Here is a 17,639-nt window from a genome sequence, read left to right as displayed (position 1 = left end):
CTGAGGGCACAGTAAGTGAAAAGGAACTGTGAAAGTTTGGTGGCTTCTCAGAATATCTGACCCGGTGCGGCTGGGGCAGAGTTGGGGAGGAAAGGGAAGGGGGGGGGCCCGGACAACAGGTTGGGACGAAGGAATGGGATCCAGTGGGGCTGAGAGAACACTGAGGTCCAGAGATGCCCAGTGATTGTCCTCAGTTCACACCACCGATGGCAGAGCCTGGATTTAAACCCCTCTTAACACTAAAAGCAGGCAACAAGCCTACCATGTCCAGATGGCTTTCTCCTATACGTTCTCCACCACACCACAGGTGCTGTTTTATGCTCATGAGGGAAAGCGGAGGCCCGAGGGGTCGGGCTCCATTTGGTGTACAAACAGACAAGACATTGCAGCGCCTGAATGGGGCCAGGTGAAGACAAACTGATTCAGTAAGTGTTTGTTGAGCACCTACTACAGGCCCTGGACTCCGTCCTGAAGGAGCTCACGGTCTGGAAGGGACGCAAACATGGAGAGGGAAACTCCAAACGAGGCAGACAGACCTGTACTAGGATGGGAGAGGGCAAAGGTCCCCGGGAACTGAGCAAAGATAACCCGAGCGATGGTGGTGTAGTTCCTTCCGAGTTAGTGTCATACCCTGTGCAATCCGGGCCAGGAGCCCCAGGGAGGGAGTTAGGGTGGGAGGAGGGAAAGAGGCTCCGTGAGAGAGATTTGATGCTGCAGGAGGGTCTGGCCTGGAGCCCAGATCTTTTCCGCCTCTTCTGCTTCTTGGCCCCATTGGGACGCTTGTGCTGGGTCCAGCCAGCAGCCCGACACTGGTGCCAGGGCAGCCCAGGGAACCTCGAATAGGCACATTCCTGGGTCCTTCACTTGGCAGCAGCCTGGCCCACCTGAGAGTGGGGTGGGGACGAAGAGGGCTGGGAGCTGAGGAGGCTGCACTATGGGAAGAACTGCTCTGTCCCGGTTGCTGGGAGATTTTGAGGCCCGATCAGGATGTGACTCCAGGGAGACCCTCGTCACCCTTTCCTGTCTGAGAATGTCTTTGTGCCTATTCCTGACTGGAGTGGGTTAAGGAAGACTCTGGCTCACTCTAGCTGAAGTGTCAGATCAGTGGGCTGGATCCCAGTCGACAGTCACACATTTCCTTACCATGGGCTAGTCATGTGTCGTGGCCGTGCTAATACCTGTCTCATGGGACAGTGGTGACTATCACATGAGCCTGCAGACTCTGGATAAAAGCAACGTCATGGTAATGTATGTTCTTGCATACAGCAAAGGAGATCAAAATGAAAAGGCAACCTAAGGAATGGGGGAAATATTTGCAAACCATATATCTGATAAGAGTTAATATCCAAAATATGTAAGGAACTCATATAACTCAATATAACCTGATCAGAAAATGGGCAAAGGACTGGAATAGACATATTAGTACCGAGGTAGGGCTGTTAGTATGGGGGCCAACTGAGACGTTTATGTACAATATAAACACACCCTCTGATGATTTTAAGGGACAAAATATATGGTATCATCCACAGGGAAAATGCCTAAGCCAGGGGTGGTATTGGCTCATGAGGACCAAACCCCTACTGTGTTGTTACTCAATGAAGATCTAGCAAAAGACACCAAAAGCAAAAGCAACAGAAGCAAAAATAAACAGGTGGGACTACATTTCAACCAAAAATCTGCACGGCAAACCAGCAACAAAATGAAAAGGCGATCTATGGAATGGGAGAAGGTACCTGTAAATCATTGATCTGATAAGGGGCTAGTATCCAAAGAACACAACTCAATATTAAAAAAAAAAAAACCCACACAATCCAATTAAAAAGGGGGCAGAGGAACCGATTAGATATTTTTCCAAAGAAGAATGGCTAACAGGTACATAAAAGGTGCTCGGCATCACTAATCAGGAAAATGCAAATCAAAACCACAATGAGGTACCATTTCACACCTGTTAGCATAGCTGTTATCAAAAGACAGGAGATAAGTGTTGGCGAGGATGTGGAGGAACGGGAACTCTCGAGCACCGTTGGTAGGAATGGAAATTGGTGCAGCCACTATGGGAAAAGAGCATGGAGAGTCCTTAAAAAATGAAAAATAGAACTACCCTATGATCCAACAGTATCACTTCTGGGTATAATATCCAAAGGAAATAAGTATCCTGAAGAGATGTCTGCACTCCCATGTTCATTGCAGCATTACTCACAACAGCCAGGATACGGCAACCACGCGTCTGTAGATGGATGAATAAATGAAGAAGATGGGGTACATACATGCACAACGGGATATCATGCAACTGTAAAAAGAAGGACTTTCTGCCATTTGCAACAACATGGATGAAGTTGGAGGACCTTATGGTAAGTGAAATAAAATCAGACACGGAAAGACAAATGCCCTTTGATCTCACTTATGTGTAGAATCTTAAAAAGTCAAATTCCTAGAATGAGAATGATCGTTATCAGGGACTGGGGGTGGGGGAAATGGGGAGATGCTGGTCCAAGGGTACACGCTTTTCAGTTATAAAATGAGTAATTCTGGAGATGGAGTGTACAGCGTGGTTAATGACACTGTATTGTGTACTTGAAATTTGCTAAGAGTAGGTCTGAAGTGTCCTCACCACACACAGGCACACACACAAAATGGTAACTGTGTGAGGTGATGAATAGATTAACTTGATTTGTGCTAAGCATTTCCCAATATATACAGGTATTAAATCATGTTGTACACCTTACAAAATGTTGAAGAATCTAAATATTTATGTCACCCCTGCCTCACTAAAGCTGAGGAAAAAAATAAAAGCCAAAAGAAAAAGAAAATGTATGTTCCTGTCACTTCCCTCGCTCTACACATATTTGAGGGCCTATCTTGCTCCAGAAATGACTAGGGGAGTAGTAGACAACCTTTTGAACTTCATTTTACTCCCCAGGAGAATGAAAAATAATATGTACCTCGCTGAGACTTTCCCAAATTAAACGAAACGGACAGGATGTGCACAAGCTGCGTAGACCATCTGGGTCTGAGCGTGTGGGGCTCTCGGGACCCTGAGTGTCTGCCCTTGACTGGTCTCGCCTCGTTCCTGATAAGACTGAACGGCACCGGCCCACGCTCAGTCCAGCAGGATTGTCTCCAGCCTGTTTTGTCTTCCTCAGAACTATCTGCCAGCGTTCGGCACCCCCACCAGCAAGGGCAGAGAACACAATGGAAGCAGAAACGGCTTCTCCCAAGGCTCACTTGGTACTATCTGGGCTGCTTAGTTGAGGGAAGCAGAAGCCACCTGTGTGGCTCGAGGCCCACCAAACTCATGCTGTTGGCCTCTGGTCTTTCCACCCGCCTCAACCTCCATTAGCTAAGGTCTGGTCAGGTGTCCGGTGTATAGAGGGGATGGGCAAAGACTGGTTTCTCTTCACCCCCGAAAAAAACCTGTGCTCTATTTCTTCCATTAAAGACACCGGACCTTTCCCAGGAACCACCTGGGCTCGTTCTGCCTTGCTCCTCGGGAAGGGTTTCCTTAAGAACGATTCCAGGGATCCTGCCTTTCTCCCTCCTACAGCTCATGAGCTCAGCCCTAGTCCTTCACAAGCAGCCAAAGCTGGTCCTGACCTGATTAAGCAGAAAAGGAATTAATATATTAAAAGGATACTGGGCGGGCTAGAGAACTAGGCCTGACCAGAGGTAAAGCTTCCAGAAATGCTGCCCAACACCATGCTGAGGAAGTCTGCTGACGACAAAGCTGCTGTTGCCACGGAGCCCCGGATAATGCTGTCTGTGTGCCCCCTGCCCCGGGCGGCCACTGCAGCCAGTGTGGACGCCATCTCGCAGCCGCAGCTGAGCCCCAGTCACACGCTCCTGGTCCCACCTTCCCTGCAGACCTGATGCCTATGCAAGCTTTTTTCTTCATGTTTGTCACCTGCATCTCCAAGCCCTGTCCTAGTACCCCTGACCCATGAACTCCGCACCACAAGCTTCTCACACAAGCCTTCTAGCCTCCATCTGGGAAAAGCAGGACTCCTCAAGTGGGAAATTTTCCATGCCTCAGAACACGTGTCCAAAAGAGCCCCGAAGCGTGTAAGATGTTCACTTTGCACTCTATCCACAGGCTGCCGTCCTCTTCCCAGTCCTGTCTCTTCCCACCTGGTGGACCCGGGCCCGGGCCCTGTGTTCAGGCTGGACCTGATGTGTTTCTGCAGGGGCAGATGAGCCAGGAGGGGCACAGGGGACTTCAGATGGGCCCCTCTGGACAGCGAGCACGAGGGGATGCAACCTAGGCTTGGGAGCTCCAGAGTTCACTAGGGGAAGGGTGTGGGAGCCCTTTGGGAGCCCCCTTCTTAACCAGACTCATGGAATGTTAGACCTGAAGGGCCTTGGGGAGCCTCTCCTGAGGATCACAAACTCAGGTGGCTACAGGGAGGAGCCAGGCTAATAAGTGAGCCTAGCGANGGGGGGGGGGGGGGGGTGTGCGTCTGTGAAGAATGCCATTCTGGGCAGCAAAACTAAAATAAAAATTTACAAGGTGTGTAAATGTTGGTAAGAGAAAGCAGTTGCTTGGGAGGGGGTGGGGAATGGCAGTTGACTGGACAGGTGCAGGTGGGATCATTCTGGGGTGATGGAAATGTTCTGTATCTTGTTTTGGGTGGTGGTTACTCTGCGTATACAGTTAACAAATAAACTTCGTCAGATAAATATTTAAGATCTGTGCATTTTATCCTGTAATAATTATACCGCAGTTTTTTACTTGGGCAATTTAATAAAGTCTATCTATAAACCGATTTGGCTCTTAGGCGACCCATTTGCCAACTTGTTCCAATACGACTCCCTTCTCTTACACAGGTGGACTCAGAGCCCCCGAGGCGGGGAAGTGGTTTTCTCAAGGGCACAGAGGTGGCCCCTCCGCCCGGAGCAGGGGGACCGCAGTGTGCTCTAGCGGGCTGCCTCTTACTGCGCAAACTCACTTCCCTGCCTCTGGAGCGGTGCCGACCCGCAGCGGGGTAACACCGCCTTTCCGCCCGCTGTCCCCAGGGGCTGGGCAGACGTCTGCCTCGGCGTGGCGGCGAGCAGGTCACCTAGAGCCGAGGCGGAGAGCAGCAGAAGCGGATGAAGCGCCGGGGCCCCCGGGCGCACCGGCCAGGCGCGCAGATAAATCACGGACGCGAACTGCACTGACGTTCGAGACCAGCACTGAGTGCCAAGTGCCGACGCGGACAGCCAAGTTCTGGGAAGACGAATTTGATCCCGCCGAGGCGGCGGCAGTGCCGAGTGCAACCCACCCGAGGGGGGCGGGGAGGGCAGGGAGCCGGCTCTCCGGGCGGGCGCTTCGGGCACTTACCGAAGTCTTACCTGGCCAGAGCCCAGCCCGAGGAGGCACTGGCATCTCCGCTTTACAGGTGAGAGAAGCAAGGCTCTCCGCAGCTCCTCGGAGCTGCAGGACTGAGTTGGGTTTCCAAGCCCGGCTGTCTGACACCAAACCCTTGCTCCTTGCTCTCCTCCACCCAGATCGAGTAGGTGTCTGCAGGAGCGACTCCAAGCCCATCACAAAGCACACGAGTTCCCAACTTCGGTGTAGGCCTTGCCCGCACGCCAAAGAGAAGCAGGGGTGGGGGTGGGGGGTAGAGCCAGGCGCGAGGGGTGGGGGTGGGGAAGCGCTGCGGCCGCATCCCGGGCCGAGCGACCCGCCGGGACCTTCCGGGCGCACGGAGCCCGGCCCTCCAGCCGGCGCCCGCACTGATTGGCGCTCGCGGTCGGCCTCCAGCTCGCTCACCTGCCCCTCCCAGCCAATCGGGGCCACCAGAATTGGGGCTGTCGCGGGGAGCTGGGGGAGATGGTGCCGGCTGGAGGCTGAGCCGCCCTCCCCGCCGAGTTCCCGCCGGGCCCGCCCCAACCGCGAGTCCTAGCCTCAGGCTGCGCGCCCCGCGCCCGCTCGGCGCCGCGCTCCCCGCCCCGCGCGCTTTCGGGCCGCGGGTCCGGCCGCGGCAGCTCCGCGTCTCTGGGCCGGCTGAAACGCGCCCCGACGGCGCCCGCGGCCGCGCGCCGACGCCGGCTCTCCGCAGCCTTCCGCCGCGCGCCCGCCCTCGCCCGGAGCCCCGCGTCTGGGCCGGCCCCGCCGAGGCAGGATGTTCACGTCCAAGTCCAACTCGGTGTCGCCCTCGCCGTCCCTGGAGCAGGCTGACTCGGACGCGCTGGACATCAGCACCAAAGTGCAGCTCTACGGAGTGCTGTGGAAACGGCCCTTCGGGAGGCCGTCGGCCAAGTGGTCCCGGCGGTGAGTACGCCTCCCGCGCCGGGTGAGGACCGCCTGGGGAGGGAGCCCAGGGCCTAAGAACCCCCGTATCATCCTCTCTCTTACCGTCCTGACTCTGACTTCCTTTGTAACCTTGGCCTCGCCCTGTTTCACTCTACCTTGGCTCTCCCTGGAAGATGTGGCTCTCAGCCGGGGGGCCGGGGCCATCCGTGTCGGAGCACGGGTCCAGCTGGGGTAGTACCACTGGCCCGGGGGCGGTGGGGGATTCTCTATGGAATGCATCTAAGTCCGAGTGGGGGTAGAGTGTGGGCCGAAGAGATCGCGGCCGTGGTAAGGGCCCATCTGGGTCAGGTTGGGCCAGACTACCAGGGAGGTTAAGATATCCAGCCAGAGATATCCTCCGGGGATCCCCAGGGACAATTCCATCATCTCCGCAAGCCCCCCTCTCCCAGGCATCGAGGGTCGGGCTTAGAGGTGGGGAGCTGGGGCTCCTGTGTCCTACCCCTCTCCGCGACTTCACCCTGTGCTAGCCCCGCCATGGCGCTTCGGAGACTCAGGCCAGGAGAGAGAGTAAGGGTCAGGAAGGGTCTTTGCCGGCCCCTGGTGGAATACTGTTGGCAACTCCTCCAACTATCCCTTGAACTAATTTTTAAAAATCTGAGCCTTAGGGAAAAGAGTTTCCAGTGCTTCTGGCACAGAAGCCTGAGAGGAGGGACTGAGCTGGGGTGGAGATGTGGGGAGACTGAGGGGGCAGGGAGGGGATGGATTGGTCCTGGCCCAGGGATTGATCTGTAGGAAGGGGTGCTGAAGAGAGTCAGAGAAGCCCCAGCCCTGGCTTTCAGTGCCAGTTTCCCTGTCCCCAACTCAGAGGGGACTTCCCAGAGTCAGTCAGTAGCCACTTTCCACTTACAAATGGGCCTGGAAGGTGCTGGAGGAAGGGGCTTCTTGCTGGAGGAAGGTATTGGAGGAATGGCTCACAGCCCTGAACTTGCAGGAAGCGCCCTGAGCTGGCGGCAGGAGCAATGGGCTATCTTCTGGACAGTTTCCATCCTCAAGGCAATCGCAGTTCCGAGATTTGCTATTAGAATGGTCGATAGACCTCAGACCCTGATCCAGCCTCTCCCTGAAGGTGTGACCCTGCCAGGAAACTAGGAGTGTGTCGAGATGCTCTTTCCCATCCCACTATGAGTCTGTCCTGGAGCAGAGCCTCAGATATTTCCAGGACCTCAGATCACAGAGATGTGGCAGCGATTGGTTCGGATGTTCTGTTTTGATGAATAATTTAATATTTCTACAAGACCAGAGAACAGAAGGATCTGTGGAGGGTGTTTCACGCTTTACAGAGCTGCTTTCACCTGCCTTTGTTGGTTCTGCCACGTTTTGCTCTGGGATTAAATGGCGTATAGGTTTCTTGCATTCCTCCAAAGTTAAACTTCTCTCTCATCCCCTAAACGGAGGCCTGGGGCAGCGTGGAGGGCATCTTCTGAGGGGCTTCCACGGTGTACTGTATGAGATGCAGTTCCTGGGGGCAGGAGCGGCCTGGTTTCTAGCAGGGCACCCTGGTGGGGGAGGGGAGGGGAGTGGGAAGGCTGCTTGTAAATTCAAGTACCATTAGTGCAGTGCCCCCACGCCCCTCTCTGCTGCCTCAGCGGCTCCAGGCAGCCACTGCTCCCGCCCCCCTGGGTCTGGATGCTGTCCTGGGCCTGAGTCTGGGGCTTGTCCTCCAAGCCTCTCCTTGCCAGCCGCTGGCACCTGATCACATCCCTAGTAAATACTAGGGGCCCGTGAACCCCAGAGTCTATCTCCTAGCCCCCCTCACCTGGAGTGGTGGGGCCCCGGGCCCTGTAGCCACAGTTAATTTCAGGGCTGGGAGGTGTCAGGGGCGAAGACTCCAAGCTCAGAGCACGATGATGGAGGCTTGGGTGTCTTAAGCTCCCCCCCCACCCCAGACTCTCCAGCAGCAACCCCCACAGCCACTCCAAAAACCATCCGATCTCATTCAGAACAGTGGGTGCTCTGCAAATGCAGCTTCAGGGCAAGTCCTCCAGCCTCCTTCTGAGGAAATTGTCACCTCTGTTCCCTTCTTATGTAGGAATTCTGGAGCTGCCACCTTACAAAGAGTCCCCCTCCCCTGGGGTTCAGGAAACACCTAACAGCACACCTGCCATTTGGAGTGGGGGAGGCATGATGCTAAACTTAGCCCCCTCTTGCTTCCTGGCAGGGCCCCCTGGGCCCCGGTTCCCCATTTGTGAAATGGAGTCTGGACTTCAGCTAATTAGCAGCCACGGGAAGTCTTGGGGAGGGGGCAGCCCAGGTCTGCTACTGCAGAGCCTTGCCATTAGGACGATCGATGCCCCGACTGGGGCAGCGAAGGGGAGGTGGCCTGGACAGGCTCCCGTGCCGCATCAATAATGGATGGGCAGGATGGAACCAGCTGTGGCCGGCTGGGCTCTCTAAAACCTCTTCCGCTCAGGACCCAGCTCAGGGCATTTGCCTCCAAACCCTACCGCCCCGAGCAGCCCTGCCCCTCCTGGGGTGGGAAGATGCCCTCAAGCTAAAGGATCTGCTTTCTCCTCATGGGCAACAAAAGGGGAAAGGAATCGAAACATTACATAGAAGAGAGAAGAGAACCTGGGAGAGGTGTCTAGGGGGTAAGGTTGATGACTCAGTCCTCCCTCATCTGTGAGCAGTAGAGATGCAGAGGCTATTGGCAAAGACCAGGCAGCCCAGAGACAAGAAGGAAAGGCGCGGAGAGTGCCTGAGCCTCAGCCAGTGTCAGTCTGCCCCAGGCCTGCTCCCTCAGGCAGGCCAGCTCTCCCAGGGTTCGAGCCTCTCCCCAGCCTCTCTGTCTCTCTCCCAAACTCTTCTGAACAAATGCCGAGGCCGGAGCCCCTGATGAGGAGGGTCCAGCCAATTCCTGCAGCAGGGCCTTCTACGCACCTCCTGGGTCCTCCTTCCCCCCAGAAAGGCGGCCAGTGGGGCCGTGCCTCAGAGAGCTAAGGTTCAGTGTCCACGAAGCACCAGGGGAACCGTGAGATGGGGGCCCCACCTCCCAGATCTCACGGCATAACCTGCCCAGGTGTGGAAAGGTCATCCGTGGTCACCATACCAGAAAGATCGGCGGAGACTTTCTTCCCACCGGGATTTGGGTCTGGGAGTTTCATCTGTGGCCCGAGTACTGTTTCATAGAGATGACATCGCTGTCCCCAAGGGCTGAGGGGAAGAGCCTAGCATGTCACCTCCATGCACCAGGCTCAGCGTCTCGGGGCACTGGGGTTTGGTCTCGCTTTCGGGCTTACGTGGAACTCCGCGCCGCTGGCCGTGGCCGGTGCCCCACGAGCACAGCTGTATTACTGCCTGTTTCATCCCAGCGGGAAGGTGCCTGCACACGTCTCATCGTCAGCTGTGTTCTTCCAACTTCTCCAGCGGGACAGCGTGCTGGCAGGTGGCCAGGTGGCAGCGGAGGGATCTCCCCAGATCCTTCTGTCCGTTACCCCTGCCCTTTTGCAGTGGTGGCATGGAGGCTCCGCTGAGTCCTTAGGTTAGGGAGATGGGCACAGTCTCACAGCCAAACGATGAAACCGCTCGTTAATTCAGGCTTCACAGCAGACACGTGTTGATCCACGGGGACTAGGCCTCTGACGTGAAGTGAGTTAACACTGCAAATGAGCCATACTTCCCTCACCCCCCACCCCCAGGAGCTGGCCCTAGTGGCTGTCCACGTCCTGTTTGAAAATGAGTCTCACCTGAGTAGGGGTCAGACCTCAAGCAGGACACAGGCAGGCAGGTCGGCTTCCTTGTGACCAGGACTTGGAAATAACAAAGCAGCTTCGTTTGAGAGCGGCCCTGGCTGTGCTGGAAAGCAAACCTGGGCTGAGAGGCAGGCGCTCTGGGGTCCCGTCCCAGCGCCGCGGGGACCAGCCTGTGAGCCCGGCCGGGCGGCAGCCCGTCACCTCGCGGGCCGGCAGAACGGAAGTGNNNNAAGTGGCTCACACCGCGGTTTCTCGGCCGTGTTCCGTGGAGGGTTCTAGAGACTCCTTGACTGTACCACGACGGGGTGGGGCTCTCAGGCTCTACCCACTTCACCCAGTGCCTCTGCACTCTGATCTGATTTACATTTTAACCTTGTCTTTACTGTGTTGTTGGAAGAATTGCACTACCGTTTGTAAGAACTCCCTTGGACTTGATGAGTCTGCATAAACTCCAGCTTGTCATCCCTGGTGCCCTTCACAGCTAGGATTCCTGCTGTCCTGCTGTCCACACGAGTGCATAGGCCAGGACGGGCATCCCTGAGCCTACCAGGCCACCCGGCATGAACAGAAAGGGACATACCCTGGGGGCTGTGTCATTTCTGCCTTCCTTCTGTCACTTCTGAAAAAGGACACTTCTGACAAGCTGTCCTTCCCCAGCTCTAGGATTTACCTGGCTCCAAACCCCACACACCTGTTCTCAGTGCCTGAGAGGCTCAGGGATAAGGGAGATGGGGTGCCGGTCCTATTCTGGAAGTTTGTGCCTGGGGAGGAAGGGGCAGCCGGGCTGGATAGCCGCCTTCCTGTGAAATGTAACCGGCGGGCAGCGCGCCTGTCTTCGGGGCTCTCGCTGCCCTCCTGAGAGTGACTTAACTGACCCCAGGTCTAATCCCACATCCTGAGGAGGTCCAAACCTGCACCAGGGCTTTGGTGAGCCTCAGGAGACTCTAAACCCCTGTCTCCTTGTGTATGGATCACTGTGCTGTCCGCTGTAGGTGGTCCTGTTGCCAGAGCTCGGCTCATCCCTCGGTCTCCCACCCCATTCCCCACCGCCCCAGGGACACACCCGCCTCTCACACGAGGTATCTGTGAGTCTAGTAGGCTATGCTGAAGAGAACATTTGGCAATGACAACGGCGGAAGAGGCATTTAAATCACAGAAGTGTGAACACTGCCTCATTGAATGCTGGCTCCCTGTTTTCCCACGCCTTCCAGATACCCCATCTCGCCATCCCCGGAGATGGGATCGTTCATCGCTGTCTTTTGACGCTGTGGGACCCAGACTCTCCCATCTTCTCTGGGTCTTCTCTCTTCTGCACTCTCCCATCAACCCTCCTCCCCACAGCCCTCCAGGACTTCCCCTGACTCGAACTTTCCCTCGCTCTGTGCTCCAAGGCCCTCTCCAGCCCCAACTCCCAATCTTGGCTCTTGCCTCCAAAGAGTGAGGAGCTCAGCACAGTGGGTCCCTTTCTTAAAGAGGACCTGCCCAACTTCAAAGGTACCTGTGGGTCTAAGCAGCCTGTTCTCTCACTTCCGGCTGGGTTGATCGTGAGGCCAGTGTTGGCCATCAGGCTCTGGCGGAGCCCTTGTTGTATTCAGAGCACCAAGGAGGGGAAATAAACGTGGAGGCAAAGCTTAGGAAATCCCTCCCGAGTTCCCTTGTTCGTGTTGGATGGCACCTGTGTCCACCCTGCCACCTAAGCCGGCAGCTGCCTTCATCAGCAGGAAGCAGCCCCACCCTGTTCTGGTCCCTGCTTCTTTCTTTGACCTTCTCTCACCCCCTACTGCCCCTCCCCCACACTGCTGCCTACCCCTTTCTACTCCTCTGCAGTAATACCAGACATGTTTTGATAACCTTGAACCCATGCTGTTCTTTCTGTCTGGAATGCATCTCCCCCTTTGGCTTCCTCCCAGATTCCTGAGATACTCCTATTCATCCTTCAAAACCCTCCCCAGCTGTCACCTCCTCTCAGAGAATTCCCTTGGCTGGACACCTCAACCATCACTCCTCCCCGGTCCTTACTCTTCTCGTACCCCATACAAACCTGCAATATCGGCGTGTGTCCGTGTGCTTTACGGTGTCCCAGGGTGTGCTGGGGCTTTGCAATGTTGCAGTAATCACCCCAGCTCCCCCACTTACCAGCTGTGTGATCTAGGGCGTATTGCTTAACTTCTCTGCGCTCCAGTTACCTACCTAGCTCATGTGAGGAGTGAATGAGTTAACACACATAATGATGTTACCAGAACAGCGCCTGGCACAAACGAGAAGCTCTATAAACATGAGCTGTTTTTTAAATGATTGATTTCTACCCTATCTCTCCTGTATTCAACTCTAAGCTCCTTGAGGGCAGGGAGTCACCAAGCCCCAGAGCCCTGCTGAGGACTCGGCCGTACCCCGTGATTCATTAATGCTCCCTGACCTGAGCTGACCGGGAGCTTGCCATCACTCTGCCGAGATGAGTTCTAGGAAGACAAAGCCATTGCAGGGCAGGCGGGACCAGGAGGGTCGGGCGTGGTGATGAGGAGGACCGGGCGTCACAGAGCACAGCAGTCGAGAACGTGAGCTGTATCAGTGGACCCAGCCGACTTCCAAGTCCGCCCCTCACTCGCTGCTTAGTGTCCGTGTGCCTCTGTTAACTCACCAGGATCCAGAACCACAAATATCTCATCTCTTAGAGTCGCAGTGAGAGATTTAAAAAGAGAATGCCAATGAAACACTTACCAAAGCGAGCGTCTAGGCACCTTGCAAATGCTCCTTCAGCTGGACGTGCGAGTGCCATTCCTTAGGGCCTGAGAGAGGAGGCCGTGGCTTTGACAGACCCCTCCCCTCACTCACATGCTCTGGGCTGCACCCTGGCCTGGTGGGGCTGACTAGTGGGGCTGCAGACGAAGCTCCGCCCAGGCCTGGAGTTGGCCCTGGATGGAAGGGTGGGCTTCAGACAGGAAGGGGCTGCACATGCAGGGAGGTGCCTGGTGCTTGGCCGCCAGGGGCTGGCCGGCTGGGCTGGAGTGGAAGCTGCTGGCAGTAGGAGCCAGGGGAGGGCCGATGGGAACGGAGCCCAGGGCAGGCTGCCGCAGACACTGAAGCCGATCGTAATTAATAACAGCAGCAATAAAAGTAAGCGTTTACTGAATATTTGCCATGTGTCACAATATGCTAAGTCTATACATGAACAAACTCATTTACTCATCCCAACAACCGTGAGAGATGTCGCTACATGTATTGTCCTCAATCGCACTTGGACCTGAGGCCTGGAGAGATCAGGTGACTTGCCCTGGCCACACAGCGGGTAAGTGGCAGAGCTCTGACCCGGGGGTCCCCAGCCTCAGTCCCTCCTGCCTCTGGCCGAGTGGTTTCCTGCCCGGCACTGGCATGAACGGAAGCGGCTCTGCAGGCCAGGTGGTGTGGGAAGTAGGAGCAGGGACTGTGGTCTGCGGGTTCCAATCCCAGCCCCACCTCTGCCCTCGCTGTGTGACTTCGCATACGTCATTTCACCTTTAGGCCTTGGTTTCCTCATCTGGAAAATGGGAACAAAGTCCTGCCTTCTAGGATTACGACATAGATCAAATACTTGGGTACACGTACAACACTCAGCAGGGGAGCCAGCGCATGAGAACAGCTGAATAATAGGGATCGTCTCCAGCCCTGGCATAGCCGGCCGACTCCGCAGGGCACAGAAGGAGATGCCCCTGGCTTGCAGTCAGAACGAGAGTGTCTGGGAGCAAGGGGATTTTGAAGAAAGGGACAGGAGGAAGAAGTGTCCTTCTGTGCAGGGGCACTCGGGTCCTGGGCTCTCGCCTGCCTAGAGGGACCCGACCATCATCAGTTGGAGCAGGGGGCTGTCACTGAAACAGGTTTATGAGTAAAGGTGGCTCCTTGGGACCTGGAAGTAAGCTGCCAGATGTGCCCTTTCTTGTGATCCTCATCCCTGGCAGCTGGGGAAGGCACCCTCCTCCTCCAGGTCAAGTGGGCTCCTCTCCCTTGACCTTCCCTCCCACCCAAACCAAGCTGAGCGTCGCTGGAACGAGGCTGGACTTGGCATGCACGGCGTGTGGGCCCTTCATGTGCCCTGTGATCGGCTCCTGCTGCGCCGTGCTGCAGACCTCGCCGTTCCTTCCAGAGCCGGCACACTTCCCAGGGCCTTTGCACCTGTGGCTTCTCACCTGGAGCACCTTCTCAGGTGTCACCTTCCTAATCAGGCTCTCCCTGACCACTTTGCTTAATATCGAAACCTCCCCACCAACCCCTCACCCCATTACTTATCCTGTTTTATTTTCCCCCTAGCAGTTATTAGCATCTGGTAATAAATACATCTTATTGATTTACTGTCCGCCTCCCCACGCCACATACTCACTCAAGTGTAAGCTCTATGGGGACGGGAATTTGTGTCTCTCTTGCCCATAGTTCTTTCCCTAGCACTGACAACAGTGCCTGGCACACAGTAGGAGCTCAGCTGTGAATCTTCGCAGCAGCCCCAAGAGACAGATATCGGCAGCCCTCGTGTTATAGAGAAGCTTTGAAAGGGAGGCTCAGCAAGGCTGGGAGCTTGACCGAGGCCATGGCTCGAGGGATGGGGATCGTTCGACTCCAGAGCCCCTGTTGTCTCCCTGCCCATTGTGTCCAGTGATCATCTGCCTGTTACCCCTCCTCCCCAACTAAGTCCCTGGCACAATGCTTTAGCCCCAGTGGGGAGAGGACTCCAGAAGTGTTGGGAAGGCAAGAAGCTATTTGTCTGTGTTAGGCTCCCATAACCAAATACCAGAGACGGGGTAAATCGCCTCTGAACCTGCTCAGCTGTTCCGAGGTAGGTGTTATCCTCCCCATTCTACAGGTAAGTAAACTGATGCTCAGAGAGGTGAGCTTACTCGCCTAAGGTCCCCCAGCTGGGAAATGGCAGGTCTATCTGATGCCAAAGCCTGTGTTCTTAACTACTCTTTGAAGTTGCTTTGAAACAGGCAGGGGACGTCTCCCTTGGCCCATGGATCAGAGAGGGCATGGGCCTGCCCCCCAGGAGCCCAGCATGCCCTCAGGACAAAATGAGCACATGGGTATATTGGTGCTAAGTGCCAAGTGCACGGCCCAGTCAGCAAGGGCAGGAGGAGCTCGGGTGGCACTGTGGGCTGGGCTGGTCACCAAGGAAGGGTGCAGCCAATGAAAAGCAAAAGACAGGGCCTTCCGGGGAGGACTGCACAGCCTCCTTTGCAGGACTGTGCAAAATGTAGTGGGGGGGGGAGGTGAGGTCAGTGTTGGCTCAGAACAGAGAGGCTGAAGGGCAGAAGCGGTGGGAAAGCCGAGAAAACGGGCAGGGGTCAGGTGCTGGAGGGCCCAGAATGTCCCTGCATCTCTGCAAAGGCGGCATCTATGTGTCCTTTCTCCATCGGGGCAGAGAGGCCTGGGGGAGGAGGGCGTGAGCGGGATGTCCGCAGCTCCACTCCGTGTCTGGCTGGGCCAAGAGGGTCAGTGCAAATAACGAATAAGGGTTGGCGTGGGGCTCACACCACCAGACAAAGCCGAGCTTCTCTTTCCTGGGGGAGGTGAGGGGGCAGCTGTGGACAGTCCCGGGGACCCTCCGCCCGCAGCTATGGCCTCAGGAACAATCACGTGGCTGGTGGACCTTCAGAGATTCACTGGCTTCATGATGTCCCTAGCAATTTTTTGAAGCCCTCCCAAGAGAGGGCTTCCAAGCAGTAGTATTCTGGTAAATGGCTAATAACTGGCTCTCTCGGCGGGTGGAGCCCTGTTTGTAGCATTTGATGGTTTTCATGGTATAAGTGCTCCCCCTCCCGCAGTGCTCCCACTGATATCAAGCTACCAACACGGTGTTGCCGAATGCAGAGCAGAAGGGAGGGTCACATGGCCAGCTGTCGTCAGCCCATCTGAGCTGGCCCCAGCACCCATGGCTTCCAGCTCCCCTGGTCCTGGGCCCTGAGAGCAAGAAGCCAGACACTCTGGGTGTCCCTGAGCCTCCAGGCTTTGAGGCCTGGTTGGATCTTGTCCCGGAGGGTACTCGGTGTCTTATTCTGGTCAGCTCCAGTCATTAGTCCCATGAGAGTCCCCAGAGTGGGGCCAAGGGCTCCACGTGTTGGCATCAGGCTGTTGCCTCCGCAACAGTCAGAAAGCACCATGGTCCCAGAAATCCGAAGTTAGACGTGAGTCCGAGAAGGAGGCCACAGAGCACTCAGACAAAAGGGAAGGCAGGTGTCACCTGTAGGCGGCGGGCCTGGCCTCGCCACCTGGTACCCACATTCCATCCAGTTGCCAGTTTCATGATTACTTGTCAGAAGACCCATCTTGGAATCTTGCACAATCTCTTAGGAGGGAGGCCTCCCAGGCTGTGTTCTCCTAGAACAGAGAGGCTGAGAGGCAGAAATGGTGGGAAAGCTTTCTTCTTTCCCTCCTCCCGCCTCTCCTGCAGTAGACCCTAAGGGACTGGAGATATGGCTCAAGGGGTTGAAGATACCAGGGGGGGACTACAGGAGCCCTCCTGTGCCAAGGGTACCAGTGTGGTGGGATGGAGGGAGCCAAACCTGGAGGCCAGTTGTGAGCTTCCCACGTCCACTGCCCATCAGTGCGAGGGACAGGCTGCCCATGGTGGCGGGCGGCTGGCCAGCTGAGGCCTTTGCCCAGATGGGGAGCGTGAGTTGGTGTGGATGAGTCAGAGCTGGTGTCCCCGTGGGCTCTCCGTGTGAGTGCAGGACCTCCGAGGCCTTCTTACTGTCCCAGGAAACCTCACCCCTTCCCTCCTGGTTGCCCCTTCTTCCCCACCACCCACTCTAGGTTTTTCATCATCAAAGAGAGCTTTCTTCTTTACTACTCTGAGAGCGAAAAAAAGAACTTTGAAACCAATAAATACTTCAATATACATCCCAAGGTGAGGCAGCCTCCCCCCCAGGGCCACAGTGGGGAGGGCCTCGTGGGGACGATGGGGGAGGGTATCCTGTGAGGGTAGAAGACCATCTCTTCTCTTGCTCTGGTCTGGCAGAGAGTCTGGAGAACAAACCCTTCTTGGGGCACAAGACTCCCTGCCTCTCCTGGGCTGGGCCCCCACCCTCCTGTGCCCCAAAGCCTGCCCCAGCCCTTCCTCTTCCTTCTAGGAGCCAGTTCTGGTCAGGTTCCCAGCCTGGGGCCCTTGGCAGGACCTGGCTTTGGCTGAGGGCTCCCAGAGGCCTTGAGTGACCTGGGCGGGGTGGGGGCTGCCTGTTCTGGTTCTTTCCCAGGGCGTCATCCCCCTGGGAGGCTGCCTGGTGGAGGCCAAGGAAGAACCCAGCATGCCCTATGCCATGAAAATCTCCCACCAGGACTTCCATGTGAGTAAAATTCTCCCCTCAGCCTGGCCTCAGCAAGGCAGACCAGCTTCCCTGGGGGACCTCCAGGCTCCCTGGGGGCAGCCCCTCCAGTGGCCTGGCCTGGGAGGGTGTCAGTGTCCTAGGGATGTGTGATGGAGGAACAGAGCTGGGCCTGTGGGGCCCTGTGGGTGGCCTCTGACATCCTGGGAGTGGCCTCGTCTCAGGGACACCTGTGGCTCGTCTTCCTGGCAGGGCACCATCTTGCTGGCTGCTGAGTCCGAGTTCGAGCAGACCCAGTGGCTGCAGATGCTGCAGGAGTCCGGGAAGGTGTAAGTGCTCGCAGGCGGGGGGGGGGGGGGGGGGGGGGGGGGGGGG

At 56.4% G+C, this 17,639-nt stretch overlaps 1 protein-coding gene across 1 annotated transcript in view; it reads left to right on the top strand.

Annotated features, from left to right (window-relative positions):
• Nucleotides 1-6,101: 6,101 nt before the first annotated feature.
• The window catches only part of PLEKHD1 (pleckstrin homology and coiled-coil domain containing D1), a 27,045-nt gene continuing 15,507 nt past the window's right edge, over nucleotides 6,102-17,639 (top strand). The window contains exons 1-4 of the mRNA XM_040641283.1: nucleotides 6,102-6,250; nucleotides 16,756-16,849; nucleotides 17,196-17,285; nucleotides 17,517-17,593. Coding sequence (XP_040497217.1) covers nucleotides 6,102-6,250; nucleotides 16,756-16,849; nucleotides 17,196-17,285; nucleotides 17,517-17,593 — 410 coding nt within the window. The remainder of the gene's footprint in view (nucleotides 6,251-16,755; nucleotides 16,850-17,195; nucleotides 17,286-17,516; nucleotides 17,594-17,639) is intronic.

Source organism: Ursus maritimus, unplaced genomic scaffold (genome assembly GCF_017311325.1).
Source record: "Ursus maritimus isolate PB19 unplaced genomic scaffold, ASM1731132v1 scaffold_25, whole genome shotgun sequence".
NCBI classification, from domain to species: domain Eukaryota; kingdom Metazoa; phylum Chordata; class Mammalia; order Carnivora; family Ursidae; genus Ursus; species Ursus maritimus.
The sequence above is the reverse complement of the archived record's forward strand: the minus strand, read 5'-3'. Positions and strand labels throughout refer to the sequence as shown.